A 19282-nucleotide genomic window follows, 5' to 3' on the forward strand; every position below is an offset into this window, starting at 1 on the left:
CAGTATGGGATAAGTGCACAACATGGTATGTATGGACAACAAGATATGTACGACCATCATGGTATGTATGAATAGCAAGATTTCCATGGGCAGCAAGGCCCTCATGATCTCTATGACAAGATCCTTCTCATGGACTACAATGGACAACCTCCCTCAGCATTGGACTTGGAATAATGGACATCCAAATTAGAGTCCTACTTCAATATTTACCCCCCACATGGATGATAAGAAAATTATCTTTACTTCTCTCCACTTGGAAGGATTTTCCCACACATGGTGGTGCTAATCAATCGAGAGAATCATCAGTTCATTGATTGGGAAAAATTTAAAATGCATATGGTTTAAGTATTTGTATTCTGCGTGAAAAAAGAGTGGTTGGTAAGATAATGGTTCAAGTATTTGTATCCCTCATGAAAAAAGAGTGGCTAGTAAGATGATGGTACACTTTTGACCAATGTAATTTCACTGTACGAGAGTACAAAAATTAGTTTATGAACTTGACCATGTATGTGGAGAGCATTAGTGATGATACCAAACTTCACAAGTAAATCTATAGGTTGGAACCAAGCCTCTCGGTGGATGTCAAGACTATACTATTTGATGTAATTGAATTGGCTGAAAGATATGCAAGAAGGTACCGTAAGAATGAGAGTTTTCAGTAAGGTTATGGATAGCCCCGCACCCCATTGAGGTCAAATCCAAATGGGGGTGATTCTAGAGGCAATTCCATGCCTAATAGTAACCCCAAAAATACCTACTTATCTTCCCCCCTTCCTTCGTTGAAAGAAAATAGGGCACTTTTTGAATAGTAGTTGTCTCTAATATTGAGAGTAAATATGCTAAAAATAGATACTCCATTGTATCACCCTCCAATGGCTCAAGTGGCCAAAGGTTCATTTCCTTGGATGTTGTGAAGGAATGGAAAGAAAAAAGTCCTATGTTTTAAATGTGGTGACAGTACATTGCGGACCATGCCTCCAAGTGCCCTTACAAGACAGGCAAGGTCGAAGTTCATCGCATGTATGCAATGGAAGTTTGGCACAATGATAAAGGATGACTTACATCTTGAAAATGAGATGCATGCTGAGGATGTGGACCACAAGCAGTTCTATGACCCAAAGCATGGGTTTTCCTTTGACCCAGGTGGTTTCCCATCCCATGCTTTTTATTTGACATCCCATCCAACTACCACCTCCCTTTGCTTCATCTCCTTGGATTCTCGGATAAGTTCTAGGAGCTCCAACACCCTATGGATTCAAGGCAATATTCATGGGAAGCATGTATTTATCCTTGTGGGTAGTGGTAATACTCACAATTTTGTCAATAAATCAGCCACACTAACTCATTGAAATGCACCCCTAAAGACTTATAGCACCCATTGAAATTTCAAGTAGCAAATGGCGAGGAATAATTTCAACACACATGTATGTTCCATAGTCCCCCTATGCTTGGATGAGAATTATGTGGCATTGGTTGAGCTAATTGCATTAGACATGGGCCCCATTGATGTTGTCTTAGGTTGTGATTGGCTGAAGCAATTGGAAAAAATTGCTATGGACTTCTCTTAGCTCTACATGGAGTTTATGATACATGGATAGCTCATCCGCTTAGAGGGAGTTCATGATAATGCTGATTTTCAACTCATTATAGCAAAGCAACTCAAACGCGAGTTTAAGAAATACTCACAAATCTTAGTCTTGCAACACTTGAATAAGGAAATTCAAATCAACTGTCGAAATTATCTAAGGATTCAACATTGAAAGCTTTACTTGAGAAGTATAGTGATTTATTTTAGATACCTATAGCCCTCACCCCTACAAGAAAAGTGGACCATCCACTTGATTTCGAGCTCCATTCCAAGCCAAAGAACAAGCCACCTTATAGACTCTCTAAGTGTGAAAATGTGAAGAAGTTACAAAGCAAGTCAAGAAGTTACTTGAGAAGGGTTTCATTGAATGTAGTTCTTCCCCTTATGCATCTCCGTCCTATTAGTCAAGAAGAAAGATGTATCTTTTTGTATGTGCATCGACTACATAGACTTGAATAAAATTGCCATGAAGAACCACTATCCCATCCCACAGATTGATGACTTGTTGGATGAGTTGAAAGGAGCATGCTTCTTCACTATAGTTGGTGCCATTCGGTGTGATGCCAATGGTAGAGATATTGGTGCACTATAGTTGCAAGAGCATGGTGTGATTGATTTTGAGAGCCATAAGCTTAATGACAAGGAGATGCAAATAAATGTGTATAACTAGGAGATGTTGTCCATCCTCCATGCTATTAAGAAATGACACCACTATTTGTATAACTAGGAGATGTTGTCCATCCTCCATGCTATTAAGAAATGACACCACTATTTGTATGGCAACTGCTTTCGAGTAAAGAGCGACCAATTAGTCCTCCAGTACTTCTTGACTCAGTCTACTTTGACTCCTAAGCAAAGGAGATGGATGGCGACATTGCAAAAATGTGATTTTGATGTTTCTCACACTTGGGGCAAAGAGAAGATTGTGGTGGCTGATTCACTTTCTTGGATGTGGGCATGCAGAGTATCCTCCATTTCAGAGTTGCATAGTGATTGGACTGAGGACCTTCAAGAAGCTTATTTGTTGAATGAGGACTTCAACCACATATTCTAGAAATTATAGCATGGAGGAATGGCTAAAAACTCTCAATATCAGCTCAAACATGGCCTTCTTTCTCATTGAGAGCTCATCGATAGGTTGTTCAGGTAGTTCGTGTTCCAACACTTGGACTATGTTATCTACCCAGTATGGCATTAAATCGGTTCAAAAAAAAAACTCTCACTAGACAGGTTAAACAGATGCACATCTGGCAAATATTTGGTCCAATGGCAAGATTGTCATCCCCCACACTTCTCCTTTCACACAGAAGATCATGGAAGAGATGTATTCTTGCCCCATTGCTGGTCACTTGGGTGTTTTCAAAACATATGATAGGATTGCCAAGAGCTTTCATTGGAAAGGCTTATGGAGGGATGTCAAGGATTTGGTAACTAAATGTGTTCCGTGACACAACAGAACAAGGACATCACATTTAGGCCCATTGACCTCTCGCAGTCCCTACCTATTCCTGAAGGAAAATGAACACATATCATCATGGGCTTCATTACGTGCCTCCCCATTACAAAGAAAGGATGGAACAATATATACGTGTGGTAGTTGATCACCTTACCAAAGTTGCCCACTTTATCCCTACTAAGACCCAATACACTACTTCTCAGAGATAGCCACTCAGTTTATGGAGTATGTCTTCAAGTTACATGGATTACCACAAGTCATAGTGCACGATCGAGTAGCCAAGTTTATGAGCAAATTTTGGCATGTAGTTTTCACATCTATGGGCACCAAGCTTGCTCCATCCAACCACTGTATATCACCCCTAGATAGATTGCCAGACTGAAAGGGTAAATAAATGGCTTGAGACATACCTACGGCACTTTTGCTATGATCTACAACATAGTTGAGATACATGGCTCTACTTGACTAAATTTTCATATAACAACTCCACCCACTCTAACATTGGGTTTTTCCCTTTTGAGGCATTATATGGGTATAAGGTTTCCCTTCCTACAATCTTATTCAATAAAAGAGGTTGGTTGGCAACCTCATTTACTTGTGTAACACTAGGCAAGATATCAATTTTTTTGTTGGTGTTTTAAGCAAGTTCTCAAACAAACCATAAGAAAGTCATTAGAAATTTGGGATGTGGGTGCTCAAATACTTGAAGGGAACTCTTGACTATGGTATCACGTACAGTTTCAAAAGTGCTTTCATGGGAAACTTTGACTTAGATTAGGCATGTAACAGTGATTCCAAGAAACCATTTCTTGGATATTGTTTCTCTTTAGGTTTAGGAATATTCTCTTAGATTAGTAAGAAGCAACCAACTATGGCATTGTCTTCTACCAAAGTAGAGTACAATCAAGCTTGCTTTACTGCATGTGAAGCAGTATGGCTAGGGAGGATTCTATAGTATATGGGAGCTTCCATGGCTTCCTCTTTCTTTCTCCCCTCTTTTTTATCTTTGTCTCTCCTCTTCTAGTCTTTCTTTCTCTTCTTCATTCTCTCTTTCTCTATCTTCAGCTCATTCTCCTCTCTCCTCTCAACTTCATTCATTACAACCCTAATATCCCAAACTGACCCACCCCAATCTAGTATTTCATAGGCCACCTTGTCCCAAGAAAAGAAGAAGAAGAAGAATAAGAAAGACAAGGAAAAAAGAGAGTTGTAGCATGTTGTTTTTATGCTGACATGGATTCATCAAAAAGCCCCATTGCATGATATGTAGAGCCATTTGAGGTACTCAACCTCAATTTGGTTCTCATGTCATCTATGGCACCACCGATAGTCTCTTCCACCATTTACACCTCTTGGCTCTACACTTTTGGTGGCATAGCCTAGCTCACCCATAGGTCATATGGTCTTCATTGCTTCTCTATGCACCCACGCTACTGTTGAGCACCTTTGTTCTGTGAGTATGCTCTCGGCATCGGCCTTTCCCTCAACCTATTATTGCTTATCCAATGTTCCTCTTGCCCCATTTCATTAACCCAATCCAAAATCTCATGGGTGCCGTCTCTCAAAATCATCACCGTACTTCAGCATCCTTGGGTTCTTCATCCCATCAAGATAAGGATGAGGTCAGTTCCTCCATAGATACTTCTAGGAGCACAGATGGTGACATTGACGATGAGACATATTGACCATCTTGCAAATCAACTTCAATAGACTCCTAGGAAAAATCCCATTTGCATCATGTATGCGAACCATCCTCTTCACAACTAAGTCCCACCTACATCTTTTTGGATCATTCCTCTCCTATTCTCTCTTCCATCCATGCCCGTTGTGTTTTCTCTTTTTCATGCACATAGTTTGATACTCTCACTCATTGCTAAACTTCCCTCTCTTGATGAAAATCTTTGCAAAGTAGTAGTAGTTGTTGTTATTTTTTCTTCTTTTCTTGTTTATTGTAGTGGTAGTGGTAGTGGTTAGTTGTTGTTGTTGTCGTAGTCGTAGTCATAGTCATGGTTGTAGTAGTAGTAGTAGTAGTAGGTTTTTTTTTTCTTGTTTTTTATTGTTTAGTTTTCTTGTTTGTTGTAGTAGTAGTAGTTTTTTTTTTCCTTTTCTTGTTTATTGTTTTTTAGTTTTCTTGTTTGTTGTTGTTGTTGTAGTAGTGGTGGTAGTAGTAGTTTTTTCTTCTTTTCTTGTTTGTTGTAGTAGTAGTAGTTGTTCTTGTTGTTTTTTTTTTCTTCTTTTTTTGTTTATTGTAGTAGTAGTGGTAGTGGTAGTGGTAGTGGTAGTGGTAGTAGAGAGAGAGATGTTTTGTTAAAGGAAATGAGAGAGGGAGAGGAAGAGAAAAATAAAGAAGGAACGAGAGAGAGGGAATAAACATACAACATAATAAAGAAAGAGAAAAAGAGAGAGAGATGGAAGGAGAGAAGAGAATGAATGGATAAAAAACAAAGAGAAAGTGGTGGCGAGGTCTGAAAAAAATGGACGGATTTGCGCGATACGTTTGTGTTGCCAGCCCATTGTGAACAGGTGCATGAACTCATGTGTTTTTTAATTGTATTACGACATGGTACATGTCACAATAGTTAAATCTCTCTTATACGTGATTGTGAACAGGTAATTTTCTATCAAAACCCTCGACAACCTCGCTCGGGGGGTTGCTCATGAACATATGTATATATAACGTGAGTTCAAAATAAGGGGTTTTTAAAATACATTTTTTATACATTTTTTACATAGAGAAGGGTATCATATAAAGGGGTTAATTCACAGATTAGGATATTTATAAATAGGCCATGAACGCACATTATATAGAGAATATATATATAGTGAACCCCCCGAGCAACCTCGATGGTGGTATGTTATACCTTCAGCTCCCCGAAGTGCGAGAGTATATGATCAAAGCAATGTTTCAAGCATAGATGAGGATAGTATGCAAATAGAGGGGTCGATATTGCAAGGGGTGGAGGCCACCGAAATCTTGGAGCATGTAGAGGAGCCAACATCGGGTAAAAATGATGGAAATACAGGGGGTCCAAGAATTCTTTGAGAACGAGGTGGATGCATCCTTTTGTGGTAACATGTCTATCAACCTTCCAGTGTATGCGGAGTTGTGTCAGGAGATTGACATGGGACCATAGGGTACTTCATACTTGGAGCATCCATCTACTCAATTCGTTGACGAATCGCTTATAAGGGTACATAAGATATGCATTTGAAGTAAGATCATTTTTAAAAGATTTATATTACTGTGCTTTGTATGATTTATATTGATTATCATAACATCAATTTTTGACTGTGGTGCAGGTGACATTTGTGGATATTTAGATCATCACGATGAGTTGAGGGATGAGCGACGAGGAGCTACAGGAGATCTTCACGCGTATGTCTCCAGATTAGATGGCGAGATTCAAAGATATGGCAGACCAGGAGCTGTCTCGAACACCATCAGGCCGCTCTATTAGATTTACTTCGGCATGCTCTGATGCTTCAGTTTCCAGTAGATAAGGTTGACACTCCAGACTTGGGCTAGACGGAGGGAGTGGTTCAGGGGGATGCTGCAGAGATCCGGATGCAGTGAGCTCGTAGTCGGCTCAGGATACAGGTGTTATTCCTCGCTTTCGTGGCAGTTCAAGAGAGCGTGGCTCATGTGGTTGTTGTGGAGGTACCAAAGCAGTGTCTCTGTCTTGTTGTTCTGCTGGAGTTGCGTTACCTCTAGGATTTGTCACACATGTGGGGATGTCTACTCTAGTCACTCCAGCTTTTGCTCAACCGTCTGCAAGTTGGTACCCCTATGGGTGCTACTTCGAGAGATACTACCTCGGTAGGTACACCAGATGTACAAGGGTCTCCTAGATATGCCCAGGAGCGTGGTTGCAAGTGGGAGAGGATCCATCTTAGGCATACCCCAGAGGGGTATGCCTACCTTGTAGATGATAGGTCAGGAGCCATCATCATGAATGATGAGGGGAGGAGGGTGATGGCTCGTAGTATAAGAGAGTTGTGCCAACAAGTTTTTTGGCACGTCTTGGATCATTGGAAGAACATACCAGAGGGGAGCAAGGACTACATAGTAGCATCCTTGCATGAGGAGTTTTCGGTACCAGCCACATCCACTACAACAAAAAGGCTCCATAGACATGCTTGTAGACGCAATGTTTGAATTGTGTTAAAAAATGTCGGGCGCATTTATTACCGCGTCTACTACCGCGTCTAAAATTTCGCGTCTAAAAGCGTGCTTATAGTGAAAGCTACAGTGAAACCTATACGCGCATATAGATGCGCCTATTGACGCACTCCGTAAATATATAATCATATTTATAAAAAAGTGGATATATTCATATTCTGCGTCCATACACGCGTGTAACTGCGCGTCTACAAAGGTGTGTACTCTGTAAATTTTTGACGATAATAGACACACATTTTTCCTACAATTTAAACGCGCTGATAGACGCGCAAAACAGAGGTATGAAAAAAAAAAACAGAGAGCATGTGGCTTTACATGCTCTTTGGTTTTTTCCCCCCCATCAACATCAAATTGTATGCTTAGGGAAAACAAAGAAATATTATTTCGAAGATTTTTGTACTGAAAACAAAACAATGTATGTAGAACACGAAATTTCATATATATAGATGAAACGTTTTTACATGATGAGTTCTAGTGCTTGTGACCTCAAGCATGGTCATGGTCGCAAGCACTAGCTGAAAGTAATACATATAAAAAATGAGAACTACAAGCCAAGGGGAGGCATGCATGCATGGGGCTCCTCTACATCTCCTCAGAAGAGGCATCATCGTCGCTACCACCACTGCTGCCTGTGCCGTTGCCGTTGCTGCCACCGCTACTGCTAGTCCCCCCTTCGCTATCCTCAACTACATCAGGGTTCACCTACACAAAGGATTAAGGTATATAAATACCATTACAAACAATAAATTAGAGTTGCCTATACTTTTCATGTAAAAAATAAAACATACATCTTCTGGTTGTGGAATCCTCATGGCACGATTATATTGCTCCTCCATGATGAGTCCCTCCTCGTAGAAATGCTGCCAGGTGGATGCCCAGTTATGACCTCGATGGTAGCCTACCTCTCTAGGAGTAGGCATCCTACCAACGATATGATACTACAAAACAATTTGAACATACAACGTATTAGAACACACTACATAATGAATTGAAACAAATTACAAAATTTAATTTTAAAGAAAACAAATAATACTTACAAACTCAGCCTCCCATGACTCCCTGCCACCCGATCCATAATGCGACGATCCCATGGTTGCCATCTAGATACATCGCGCCTCTGTATGTTGGCGACTTGTCCTTTTCTCTGCTGCTCTCTTCTTGGCCTCTTTCCACTCCTTGCGGTGGCAATTGGGTGGTTGGCCATATCCAGGGCACCCCTGCTCTTGTCTCCGCAGTGACTCCTTGGCGCACGTCATAAGGTGAGACCTCTTGTTATGAAGCGCATCTCTCACCTTTGACCGTCCCCAATCATTTGAGAATCGTGAATTCTCAGGATTAGGTTACCTTCTATGTATTGCCCACCTCTTGTTACAAACCATTTTTTTGGTGCTTGAAGGGAATCATACAATCGTTGTATGTGGCATGCACGACACTCCTCAAGTAGGCTATCACTTCCCTCCCCCGAGGGTTATGCAAGATACCACCAATATCTGTGACAGAGTAGTACATTTGTGGAGGCTCACCTCTCTCATTTCTCGGTGAGGGTGATCGAGAGCCACCTCCTAGGCAACCCCCACAAAGCCCTCAACCTCCTCGTCCTCCCGCACGACTCTCCTTCCTCCCTCGATGGGCACTACCCTCTACCTCACTCGATACACGTGCTTCTACAGATGCACATGCTTCGGCCAATCCATGTACTTTAGATGATCCATGTGCATCAGCTGATCTGTGTGTATGCATAGTGAGTGGAGTACCTGTTAGTAGAGGTGTACCAAGGTTTGGTGTTTGTGCGGCAGTGCTAGGCAAAGATGTGATAGGTGTCCCAGACATGACACTGAAAACCTCCTCTGCAGTGGGAGGGCGACCAAGATAATTGGTCATCTCCCCCATGAATTGCTCCTTGTTTGGAAAACCTCCAAAAAAGCTATTAACACCTCTAGAAAACTCCGCTAAGGTGTTGTTCATGCGTTCTAACTCAGGATCAGTGCTGGAAGATCCAGGATTCCACATCTACACAAGCAAAAATCCATTACTACCCTGTGCAGATAAAACATATCACATGTCGTGTCTATATCTGCATCTCTGTGCGCGTCTGCCAGCGCATCTATTTCTGTGTCTATACCTGCGTCTACACTGTCATCTAGACACGCTGATAGGCGCGCACAGTCGGACCATATTTTGCAAACTGTTATAAAAAATGCACAAAAAAATCTCCATAGATGATAGTCTATAGCATGTAAAGAGAGAGAGAGAGAGAGACAAATAGACAGAGAAAGCAAACAAGATTGAGAGAGAGAAGAAGAACTCACCTTCTTTGCTTGTTCCGACGGGTGGCGGCTAGGTTGCAAGCTCCTTGTCCTCCTTCTCTCTTCCCTTGGTAAGTTGCTCGAATCTTCTTTTCTTCCTTGCTGTTTGGCTCTTGTTCTTTACTCTTTGGCTCTTCCTTCCTCCTGTCCTCTTTTTACTCTTATTTCCTTCTCTCATTGTCTTCATGAAGTGATAGATAGACATGATTAGTGATGTCGAGCTCGAACTGTAGAAAACGTGCAAAAAACGCAGGAAAGCACTGGTTTGAAAAGAAAGCCACAACTTTTTAAAAATTTTTTAAATATTTGCGTGGTGCGTCTGTAAGCACGTGTATATGCGCAGATAAGACATATTACACGCGCTGATAGACGTGCAGTTACAATTAAACTGATTAGATGCTAGCTTTTGGTTGTTTTTGGATCAACATGACATGACTTTCCTAGTCTTTCAATATCAAAATGTTTGCCTCCATGTTGTAAGTATCAATGCATTTAGGGAATATGACATATATACCAAATGAAATCATATATGTCCTTATGATTCAAGTGTAATTATGTCGTCATCTTCTACAAGTATGGGACATGCTGAGTCAACAAACAGTACATCCTCCAGTGAGGATGAGACATTGCGTCTTCACAATAGAGACGCTTGGCTACGATGGAAAATCAAATGTATGTGTGATCGTTGTTGAGGATGTTTTTTTCGAGCACGTCGAATCACAATGTCATACCTCAGCATGTACGAAGAGTGGGACCAAGACAAAGACCCAATAATTTTTATTGCTTTATTTGCACAAATATTATTGGTCTATGTTGCATCTTCACCATTAAACAAAACCTCATTTTTTAAATTGAGTAGGATGCGGTACCACATCCTCAAATGATCCCTCCAGGGCGTTGAGAGGCTGCGAAACATCGACGCAAGGAGGCAGAGTCCTCAAGAAGAGTAGAGACTGATGACGACGATAACAGCCCTCTTCAAATGCCCCATCAAGTTTTGGAGGAAGAGATTTTGGACAACATGGTGTACGATTTATTTTCCCATGAGGTTCGGGGGGAGGGCACCACTAGAGAGACAGATGACCTGCTACACATAGCGTCAAAAACTCCATTGTACGAAGGTTGCACCTACTCCGTTCTACATGCATCTCTCGAGATACTGAACTTACAAACCGTTTATGGATGGAGTAATGCTAGCTTGAATGCATTATTGAAGTATGTATCATTTGATATTAATTCATAAATGCTTCTAGATAATATTCGCGGTTTGTTAACTCTGTTTGCACAATATATGTAGGTTATTGTCACAAATGCTTCCAAATGGAAATAAATTATCAACTAGAAGGGAGCAAGCAAGGCGTTTCTTGATATCTTTTGGAGGTCTCGATTACGTTAAAATCTATGCATGTGTCAATGATTGAATCTTGTTTCGTGGGGATCATGCATCTGCACGACAGTGTCCTATTTGTGGTGAACCAAGATACAACCAGGAGATGAAATCAATGGATGTGCCTCGTAAGGTTTTGCGACATTTTTCTATTATTATACATATTCAACTTATGTTTAAGTGTGAATCTATTGCAAGACTCATGTCATGGCATGTTAGTCACCATTCAAGTGATGGAAAGTGGAGAATTCCTTCAGACACACCAGCTTGGCAACACGTAGACAATTTGTGGCCTACTTTCAAAGACCTCTCGTCAGAATGCCGCAACCAATGTTGTGAAAGGGAGGAGCCAGAATGCCGCAACCAATTGAGCAAAAACCTCTCGTCAGCCACCTTCATCGCTTGATTTATATAACACCATCTTTTCTTTTTAGATCTCTGCCAATTCTGCTTTCTAGCATGCGATTTAGCTCATCATCCAACTCGTTGTACAGGCTACCATGTCATCGTACGTTGATCAGCACAACTGCAAGGACTTGTTTGGGCACCCCTATTACTATCATATTTATGGTGCTTGGCATTCTCAGGTGGGCCATAGAACATCTCATCAGGCTGGCATTTCTGTTGGCCTACCCGTAGTGGCTGTAGCAAAGCTGGCATAGGAACTTTAAGGTCTCGAGTCGATGCATGGGTACTGAAGAACTGCTTTATCACATCTACAGTAGCTTCAGGGAAAATAGCATTCAAATACGTCTCAAAATTGACATCCCCTGTTGGTTTGGATTGGTTTTTGGGGCTTTTGGATTGGCTTCATATGGTTTATGAGAGGATGACTCAAGGGTATCATCACAAACTTGTACTTCCAATCGAAGCGGATTGAGATGCTTGAAGATAAGCGCCATGGATGTAGGTACTGGACAATTAAGCCTATCGAGTGGACCAAATCACGAAAGCAGAACTGCTAACGAACAAGGAAGCAAAAATTGTGTGTGTGTATCACGCGTTCCTGTAAGCCGCACTCTCTCTCTCTCTCTCTCTCTCTCTCAATCGATCAAAATATAAGATTACCAAGACACTTCAAAGTATGTGGCTATATTTCTTCCCAGGAAGTTGCCATTACCTTGTCCGCCTTCCCTCGTGTTTAACAGAATACCGCCTATCATGGCCCATCGTATGCTACTACAAACAATAATTGCCATTATTTCACATTCCACCGTCTGTCATGGAAGAAACTGCCTATCAATCAGGTCACCTCGGAATATGCCACCATATTACGTGTCATTCAGAATATGATGCCAACTAAGCCGTCATCTTTGATGCCCTCATCTTGCCTGCATCATTTCTGCATTTGTTTAGAATGCCGCCACCCCCAGCACATGATCAACAGCAACCATGTCATTCGCACCTTTAGAACGTCACCTGCCCGCGTTTAAAACAGTCATGATCCATGCCGTTTATAGTGCCCATTCTCCTTGCTTCTGCCATGGTGAAAATAATAGAAGTCAATCACTTTGCCTTTGATCTAATGTTGGCCACAACTCTCATGGTACTTAGCATCTGACTTGTCGGAGAACTTGCTTCCCATATTTTCCAAATACTCTCAACTGCATCACTTTGAAGTTCTGAAAACCACACCTTAACCTGTCCTAATTATTGCCTTGTATTCTTTGTCGTCCAACTTTTCATAGGCAGGTCGAACTTCTAAAATTCCAAAAGAGAGCCACACAATTAGATCTTCTCCATCTCCACAAAATTCTAGTTGTGCTATGTGAAGAGAAGATATTTAAAATAATCTATGTTGCTTGAACAATTCAGCTTGTATGTGTAGAAGATCTCGAGAGAAGTAATATTTAAGTTCCACAAGTCGAACAGAGCCCCCCCCAATAGTATGCAAGCGACCCCAATAGTATGCAAGCGAATATCACATTGTAGTCACAGCCACAACAATCAATGATCAGCTTCTTCTCTCTTCTACTATCAATGGTAATTCTCATGGAATACACAAGCATCTTGAATTGAAAATCCTTCAACGTGACATCTCCTCTCTTCGCATGAAATCCTATGGAAACCATCAGAACACTCCAAAGTGACATCGCAGTGGTGGATGTGCAACGTCACAACACCGTATAGAGGGGGAAGGTGGGAGAGAGAAAGAGGGAGGGAAGAGAGAGATCTTCTCCATCTCCACAAAATTCTAGCGCCAATAGACACGCTAATAAACACGCCCGCTATTTCGCGTGTACAGTGCGCGTCTATAGGGTCTTTCTCTTGTAGTGATCAGATAGGTTTTCTACGAGCTGGATGATGGAGTGTATGTGTGCATACGTCACACAGACGATCGGACGCACACAAGGCACTCAAGAGTGGGGCTTCAAAGCTTGAGTGGCTAGACGCGGATGACTGGCACCGACTCAGGGAGGAGGCTATAGATTCTCTAGGACGTTGGTCTTTATAACAAATGGAATCATTCAAAGGGTTATTAGGGAGCTAGGGATACTCTTGCTTCAAGTAGATAATTGTGGATCCAAGAATAAAATGATGGGAGACTGATATTGAGGGATGGCTATAGGATATGTATAATTGGGCTAGTAGATATGCTCAATAGGGAGGTGCACATGAAGTATTTAATAGATACTCCCAATCTCTCCTCTCTTGACAACCCCTCAACCTTGCTCTCATAGTTGGAGGTTGTGTTAAATGCATGTGAGGTGTCTATACATATTCGAATAAACATTAAATGATTAGCATCCAAACTTGCCAACAATTTTATGTACTAAAGTGCATGTGCATGCACATATGCACACGAGAGAGAGAGAGAGAGAGAGAGAGAGAGAGAGAGAGAGAGAGAGAGTGTGTGTGTGTGTGTGCGCGCGCGTGCGTTTGCATGTGCGCACGTGGGTGTGGTGTATCTATGTGTACACAAGTGTATAAAAGGTTACGAGAAATGGTTGAGGGTTGTGAATGTATTAAGAGGGTGAGTTTATACTTAAAAAAGGAGGTTAGTGTAAGCTCAGGGTGGAGATGTTGTGATAATAAACTACAGATTTATGTGTAGACAAGTATAATTCGAGCAAAAGATCCAACTTCTACGTTGATAGCTAGAATCACTTTATCAATGCTTGGTTTTGTAAAAGGAAAAGAGCAAAAATGCACACGAATTCGACTTTTGATGAGCTTACTGTTTCTACATGTGCCAAATCAGTTGGTGTTATTGGCATAATATTTAGCCTATCTCTCTCTCTCTCTCTCTCTCTCTCTCTCTCTCATGCTGTCAGCTACTCGTTTCTGATCTCCATACCTCCAATTTTAACGTCAATCGGAGTGCTCTTATGGACGTGGTTCTTGTCCGCAGATGTTTTAATGACTATGGTGATGACCACAAGGGTGTCATTTTGAATGCCGATCCGTCTCAGATTATCACCGATTTCAAAGCGGATGTTGGTGAGGAGGTGATCATGGGAGGACGACATGGGCAGGATGTTGAAGGATCCCAGGAACTCAGCGCTGCTAACGAGGGTAGTCTCATCAGCATCAGGGAGGTTGACGAACGCCAGCAGCTGCGCGAACCGGTCGTGCATGATATGCACGCGCTGGATGACCAGCACCTCGCTCTGAAGCGGGCCCGCTGGTGTCGAGGGCCTCTTCACTAGAGCACGGTATCGATGGCCGCCGCTCTTCGTCGTCGCCGTCAATTTGTCCATCAGCTGCAGGCTGTCGAAAAACCAGTCGTCCGGGTTGGCTGAGGCGGCCCCGATCTCGGGAATGCCCTCGGCCTGTGCCACAATGACTGCGCTGTGTCTCGACGCCGGCAGAGGGTTGAAGTCTTTCCACAACAGGTCTCCTTCTACTGCCTGGTAGCTCACCCCCAGCTTCTTCCTGCTGTCCAACGCGTCCCGCGCCTTCACCTTCACCAGATTGGCGTGCTCGTCGTAGAAGAGGAACTCGGCGTCCAGGAAGTCGGGATCTGCCGGCGGCTGGCGCCTCCCACCGGGAAGGGTTCCCCACACCTCCCACAGCCGATCTACGTTCGCATGGTGAGCGTAGAAGATGGGGTCGCGGGCGGCGGTGGCTAGCGCGCCCATGTCCTGTCCGAATTCTAGATTTGGATCGCCCATCCAGTTATGAACAGAGCTGTGCACTCCGTCCTCCAGGCTCCCGGCGTTGATAGCGTTTGAGTTGAAGTCAATATCGGTGCCTGTCCTGGAGGGTCATGCAAGGAATTAACCGAAAAAGGTATACTGAAATTATCTTGAGGGTTGATGCAGCATTAGATTGAATGCATTGGATAGACAAATTTCCACCTTGTAACTCATGAGAACATTATAAGCCTTTGAGAGGAAGGCATCGATACCTAGCCATGTGCAATTGGGAGCAAGGGGTTGCTTGCTTGGGATATTGGGGGGCTAGTGACACCACGCCCCCAACCACACGTAGCTAGGTATGTGATGCCTCCCAGGCAAAAAGCTCCTGATACTGAACACTATGCAGAAAACCAACATGGGCTCAAGCCCGTTGTCGCATGTCATGGAAAAAAATGCCAAAACACTTGTTGCGTTTTACGCTAATGATAACGGTACTCTAGCATTTAGGTGTGAAAGATAAGGTCTGGTAGCTGCTTCCCTAAGGTTTCGTGAACAAAACGCAAAATTAGAAGGCTAGGGTACGGTACCGATACGCGCCTCCCATGAAGAGCTCTGGCGTGGATGGCTTGACGACGGACTGGAACATGGAGTTGAGGTTCTCCTGGACGATGACGCGAGTGCTGGTGGTATTGGACAGCGGGTTCAGCCTCACAAGCGCCGGGGGGAGGTGGCTCGGGTCACGCCTGGGGTCGTAGAGAGGGGAGGAGGTAGGTCCATTGAACATGGGCGGTACCATGTTGGCGCTCTCCCCGGCTAGCTGGTTGTCCCAGTTCCAGAACGCCAGAGCGAAGGTGGGGTCTCCCACGAGGCTTCCGAGGATGCGCTCGTGGAAGTAGAGGTACCAGCGGTGCCAGGGCAGGAAGAGCCAGGAGTAGTGCATCTGCAGCGGGGTGTCCAGCCTCGTGCCCGCCTGCCTGTACGCGCCGCTGCAGAAGGCGCAGTGGAGGTTGGCCTGGACGGCCAGGCTCCGCGGATCGCTCGCCGGGAGCGCGCGCATCAGCTCGTAGGCTCTCACGTACCTGGCCATGGCGCCCTTGTCAGCCCGATGAGCCGGCCACCGGACGCGTTGGACTGGCGCTGCCGGCAGAGTGAAGCTCTGAACGCTTTGTCTGCTGTAATTTGCCGGCATGGGCAAGCAGCAGTTGAAGCTCAGCGACTTCGACAGCACTATCTGTTCGCATGTGCGGAGATCGGGCGCTATGATGGGATCGGCGCGGGACCTTTCTGCCGAGTATAAGGACCATACTAGCGAGCACAGGCAGATGATCAGCCATACTTGGAATACTAGTGGGCTGCTGCTACGTAAACGCATCGACAGGGAACGATCATAGAATGCCATGATCGTCTAAAAGATTCCACGTCAATCGTATGGTCGTACGCATGCTAGCTAGCATGCTTGATTGTGCTGCTGGCCCTACACATATAATACTAGACATATCTCCTCTTTGGCTCAGGCCGACCATTTCCTTTATTAGACTTTTTTAGATTAATGGAGATTAACTTTCAAACATTAATAACTCGGATTTTTTTAGATTAATGGATATTAACTTTCAAACATTAATAACTTGTTTTGAAGGTGACGAAAGGAGAGGGCAATTTCATATGGGGGAGTGATGAGCAAGCATCCTTTGACTTGATGGAGGAGTGTATGAGCGAAACCCGCGTATTCAAAGCACCAAACTTCACAAAGCCCGTCCAAATCTCAACAGATGGATCTGATTATGGAATTGGAGGATTGTTGATATAGGATGGTCACCTACAGCCTTTGAATCCAAGAAATTCACAAACATAGAAATTAGGTGGAGTACCCATGAGAAGTAGATGCTAGTAGTAATCCATTGCCTTAGAAACTGGAAGCACTATGAACAAGACAAGCACCCAATCATCTTCACGGACAACATCTCTCTCAAATACTAGCCATTTCTTTAATTGGGCTTTGTTAAAGTAATGAAAATTCACTTGAAAACATTAAGAAATCAACCACATGTAGACCTATCAGAAATTTCAAACGTAGAATAGGTCAAGTTTGCATCGTGTGACATGCTCTTTTTCACTCTCACTCGTTAAAATTATAGTCACCATTAGTTTCAAATGCAAACAGTGACTAAGTGTGTGGTAGGAGTCAGATTGGTTTGTGTTGATGTCTGCAAAATCTACCCTAAGGGACTTTACCTTTAGGAGAAGGGTATGCAAATTCCTAGTACCCCTTTGAAGAAGAGAGTGAAAATTTGAGAGAAGGGTGTGAAATTTTCTTCCTTAATCCAAAGCTAAGAAGACTCAACCCACGGTTTTGAAGGGTAATCTCATAGTAGTTTTCGAAGAGGAAAATTTAAAGAAACTTCCCAAGAAGAGTTACCTTGATCTTCTTGACGCGTGGATTCGAAAGGTAATTAGAATTATCTTTTGAAAGGAAAAATGTGGACGTACTTTCCATGGCCACTAATTCAAGGGTATTACACTAATTCAAGAAGGCTAGCCGTGAAAATCTTTTTAATTGTAAGTTTTCTTTTCCAAGGTAGAAAAGTTCACCATCTTCTTCGTCTTGTTGTTGTCGTTGTTCAGCAGCTGGCGCCCTCCTTGTCGGCCAGACCCTCCACCAGAAGCTTCTAGAACCTCCTCACCATCGTCATCAACCTCGGCCTCGCCGCCGGTTAATTGGATCACCGCCCTTGTTTATATATTCCTAGCGGGCCTTTCCATCGCTTCCCTCCGCTTGCCAGCTTGGGACAAAAGGCCCGACCCTTTGACGCCTTACGTTTCCGTCGACATCCCCAAGCCGGCTTACAGTCATCCTTCAAGTCTTTTTCCTTAGGGCACCATGGCATGGCATCTTCGTCGAGAATGAAACCTTACAAATTAGGAGAACTTTCTTTTGATCCTTACAATGTAAGAAATACGTTTTCCTAACCGTTTCCTTTCTAAAATTAGTCACAAAAACAAAAAAAAACTAATGGGTTGCTTTCCTTGCGACTTAAGATTTTAAATAATCTCTTTGATGCTACTCTTAGAACTGTTGTTCACGAAAAGTATTTATAGTAAAAGATACAAAAACTTTTAACTCAAAAGTTTTGAGAGATATTAAACTAAATTACATTGTATTTGTCATCTATACTACATTATTATTTTGGTTGTGGGTATGGTTGACACAAACTCTTAAATCTAAACTCAAAATTTCTCCCCAAGATAACAATTCATTATTTTCAATGTCTAAATTGTCAAACACTCCCTTTCTTTGTTTCTCGCTCTCCCATCTCTCTCTCTCTCTCTCTCTCTCTCTCTCTCTCTCTCTCTCTCTCTCTCTCCCCGCCCTCGGGAATGTTAGTGCATTGAAATTCAAGGCGAAAGCTTGAAGGCAAGCATGTGGGTTATTAGATATGCTCAATGCCCCACCCTCCTAAGGTACCATCGATGATCCATGGTGCTCTAAGTTATAAGGCCCCCATTATTAGGGAAAGCCATGTGTGAGCACGGACATTGGTTGGGTCCTAAGTTGTGTACCAGATGAGTCTATGTGACCGGATTGTAAAAAGGTGACTATTGTGGATCTAGCCTTTAGGTTAGATAGAGTAGTTATGATGGTAGTAAGTCAAGGCATAATGAATTGAGTTGTGGGGTGTGGGAGCCAGACAGTAAAGGGAATATTCTGTGGTCGACTAGGGAAGGTTCACAATATGGTTAAACATGATAACAAAACTACCTTCTCATGCTATAAAAGGAAGGCCCCTCTAGAGCCATCATCAATCTATCTTTCACCTAGTTAGAGTTCTTCCAGCTACCCTTAAGCTCTTCACCTATCATCATTTGTTTGATCACCATCTAAGCTTCACAGTGGAAGTGCACAGGAGGTGGACAAAGCCATCTTTGTATTAGTTGATTTGAAATTAAAGCAGTTTTTATTCTTCTCATATTTACTGTGTGTTCTCTACTCCTTACTCAGATTATGTCTTTTGTGCCATGCAATTTCTACATGAGTAGGCAAGGTGTGAAACTAGGATAGCAAGTGTGTGCACTCTCTCTTTCTCTAGGGTTGAAGATCCCACATTAGTACAAAGCTCCCTCTCCTCTCTCTGATCTCTTTTGGGCCTAGCTTGCTTCACTACAGAGCTCTCTCTCTCTCTCTCTCTCTCTCTCTCTCTCTCTCTCTCTCTCTCTCTCTCTCTCTCTTCTTGACCTAGTAGCAAAACGACAGCCATAAAGTCCACGGCTGTGGCAAAAACAGTGGC

General features: G+C 43.0%; 1 protein-coding gene across 1 annotated transcript; it reads right to left on the bottom strand.

Annotated features, from left to right (window-relative positions):
• Positions 1 to 14192: 14192 nt before the first annotated feature.
• On the bottom strand, positions 14193 to 16086 carry LOC148036685 (polyphenol oxidase, chloroplastic-like). The gene is made up of 2 exons (XM_087678955.1): positions 15587 to 16086; positions 14193 to 15117 (listed from the first exon to the last, which is right to left on the bottom strand). The coding sequence occupies exons 1-2, from the start codon at positions 16084 to 16086 to the stop codon at positions 14193 to 14195; spliced, it is 1425 nt and encodes a 474-aa protein (XP_087535081.1).
• Positions 16087 to 19282: the final 3196 nt, after the last annotated feature.

Source organism: Lygodium microphyllum, chromosome 5 (genome assembly GCF_053477565.2).
Source record: "Lygodium microphyllum isolate KBCC chromosome 5, Lygodium_microphyllum_v1.1.10, whole genome shotgun sequence".
NCBI classification, from domain to species: Eukaryota; Viridiplantae; Streptophyta; class Polypodiopsida; order Schizaeales; family Lygodiaceae; genus Lygodium; species Lygodium microphyllum.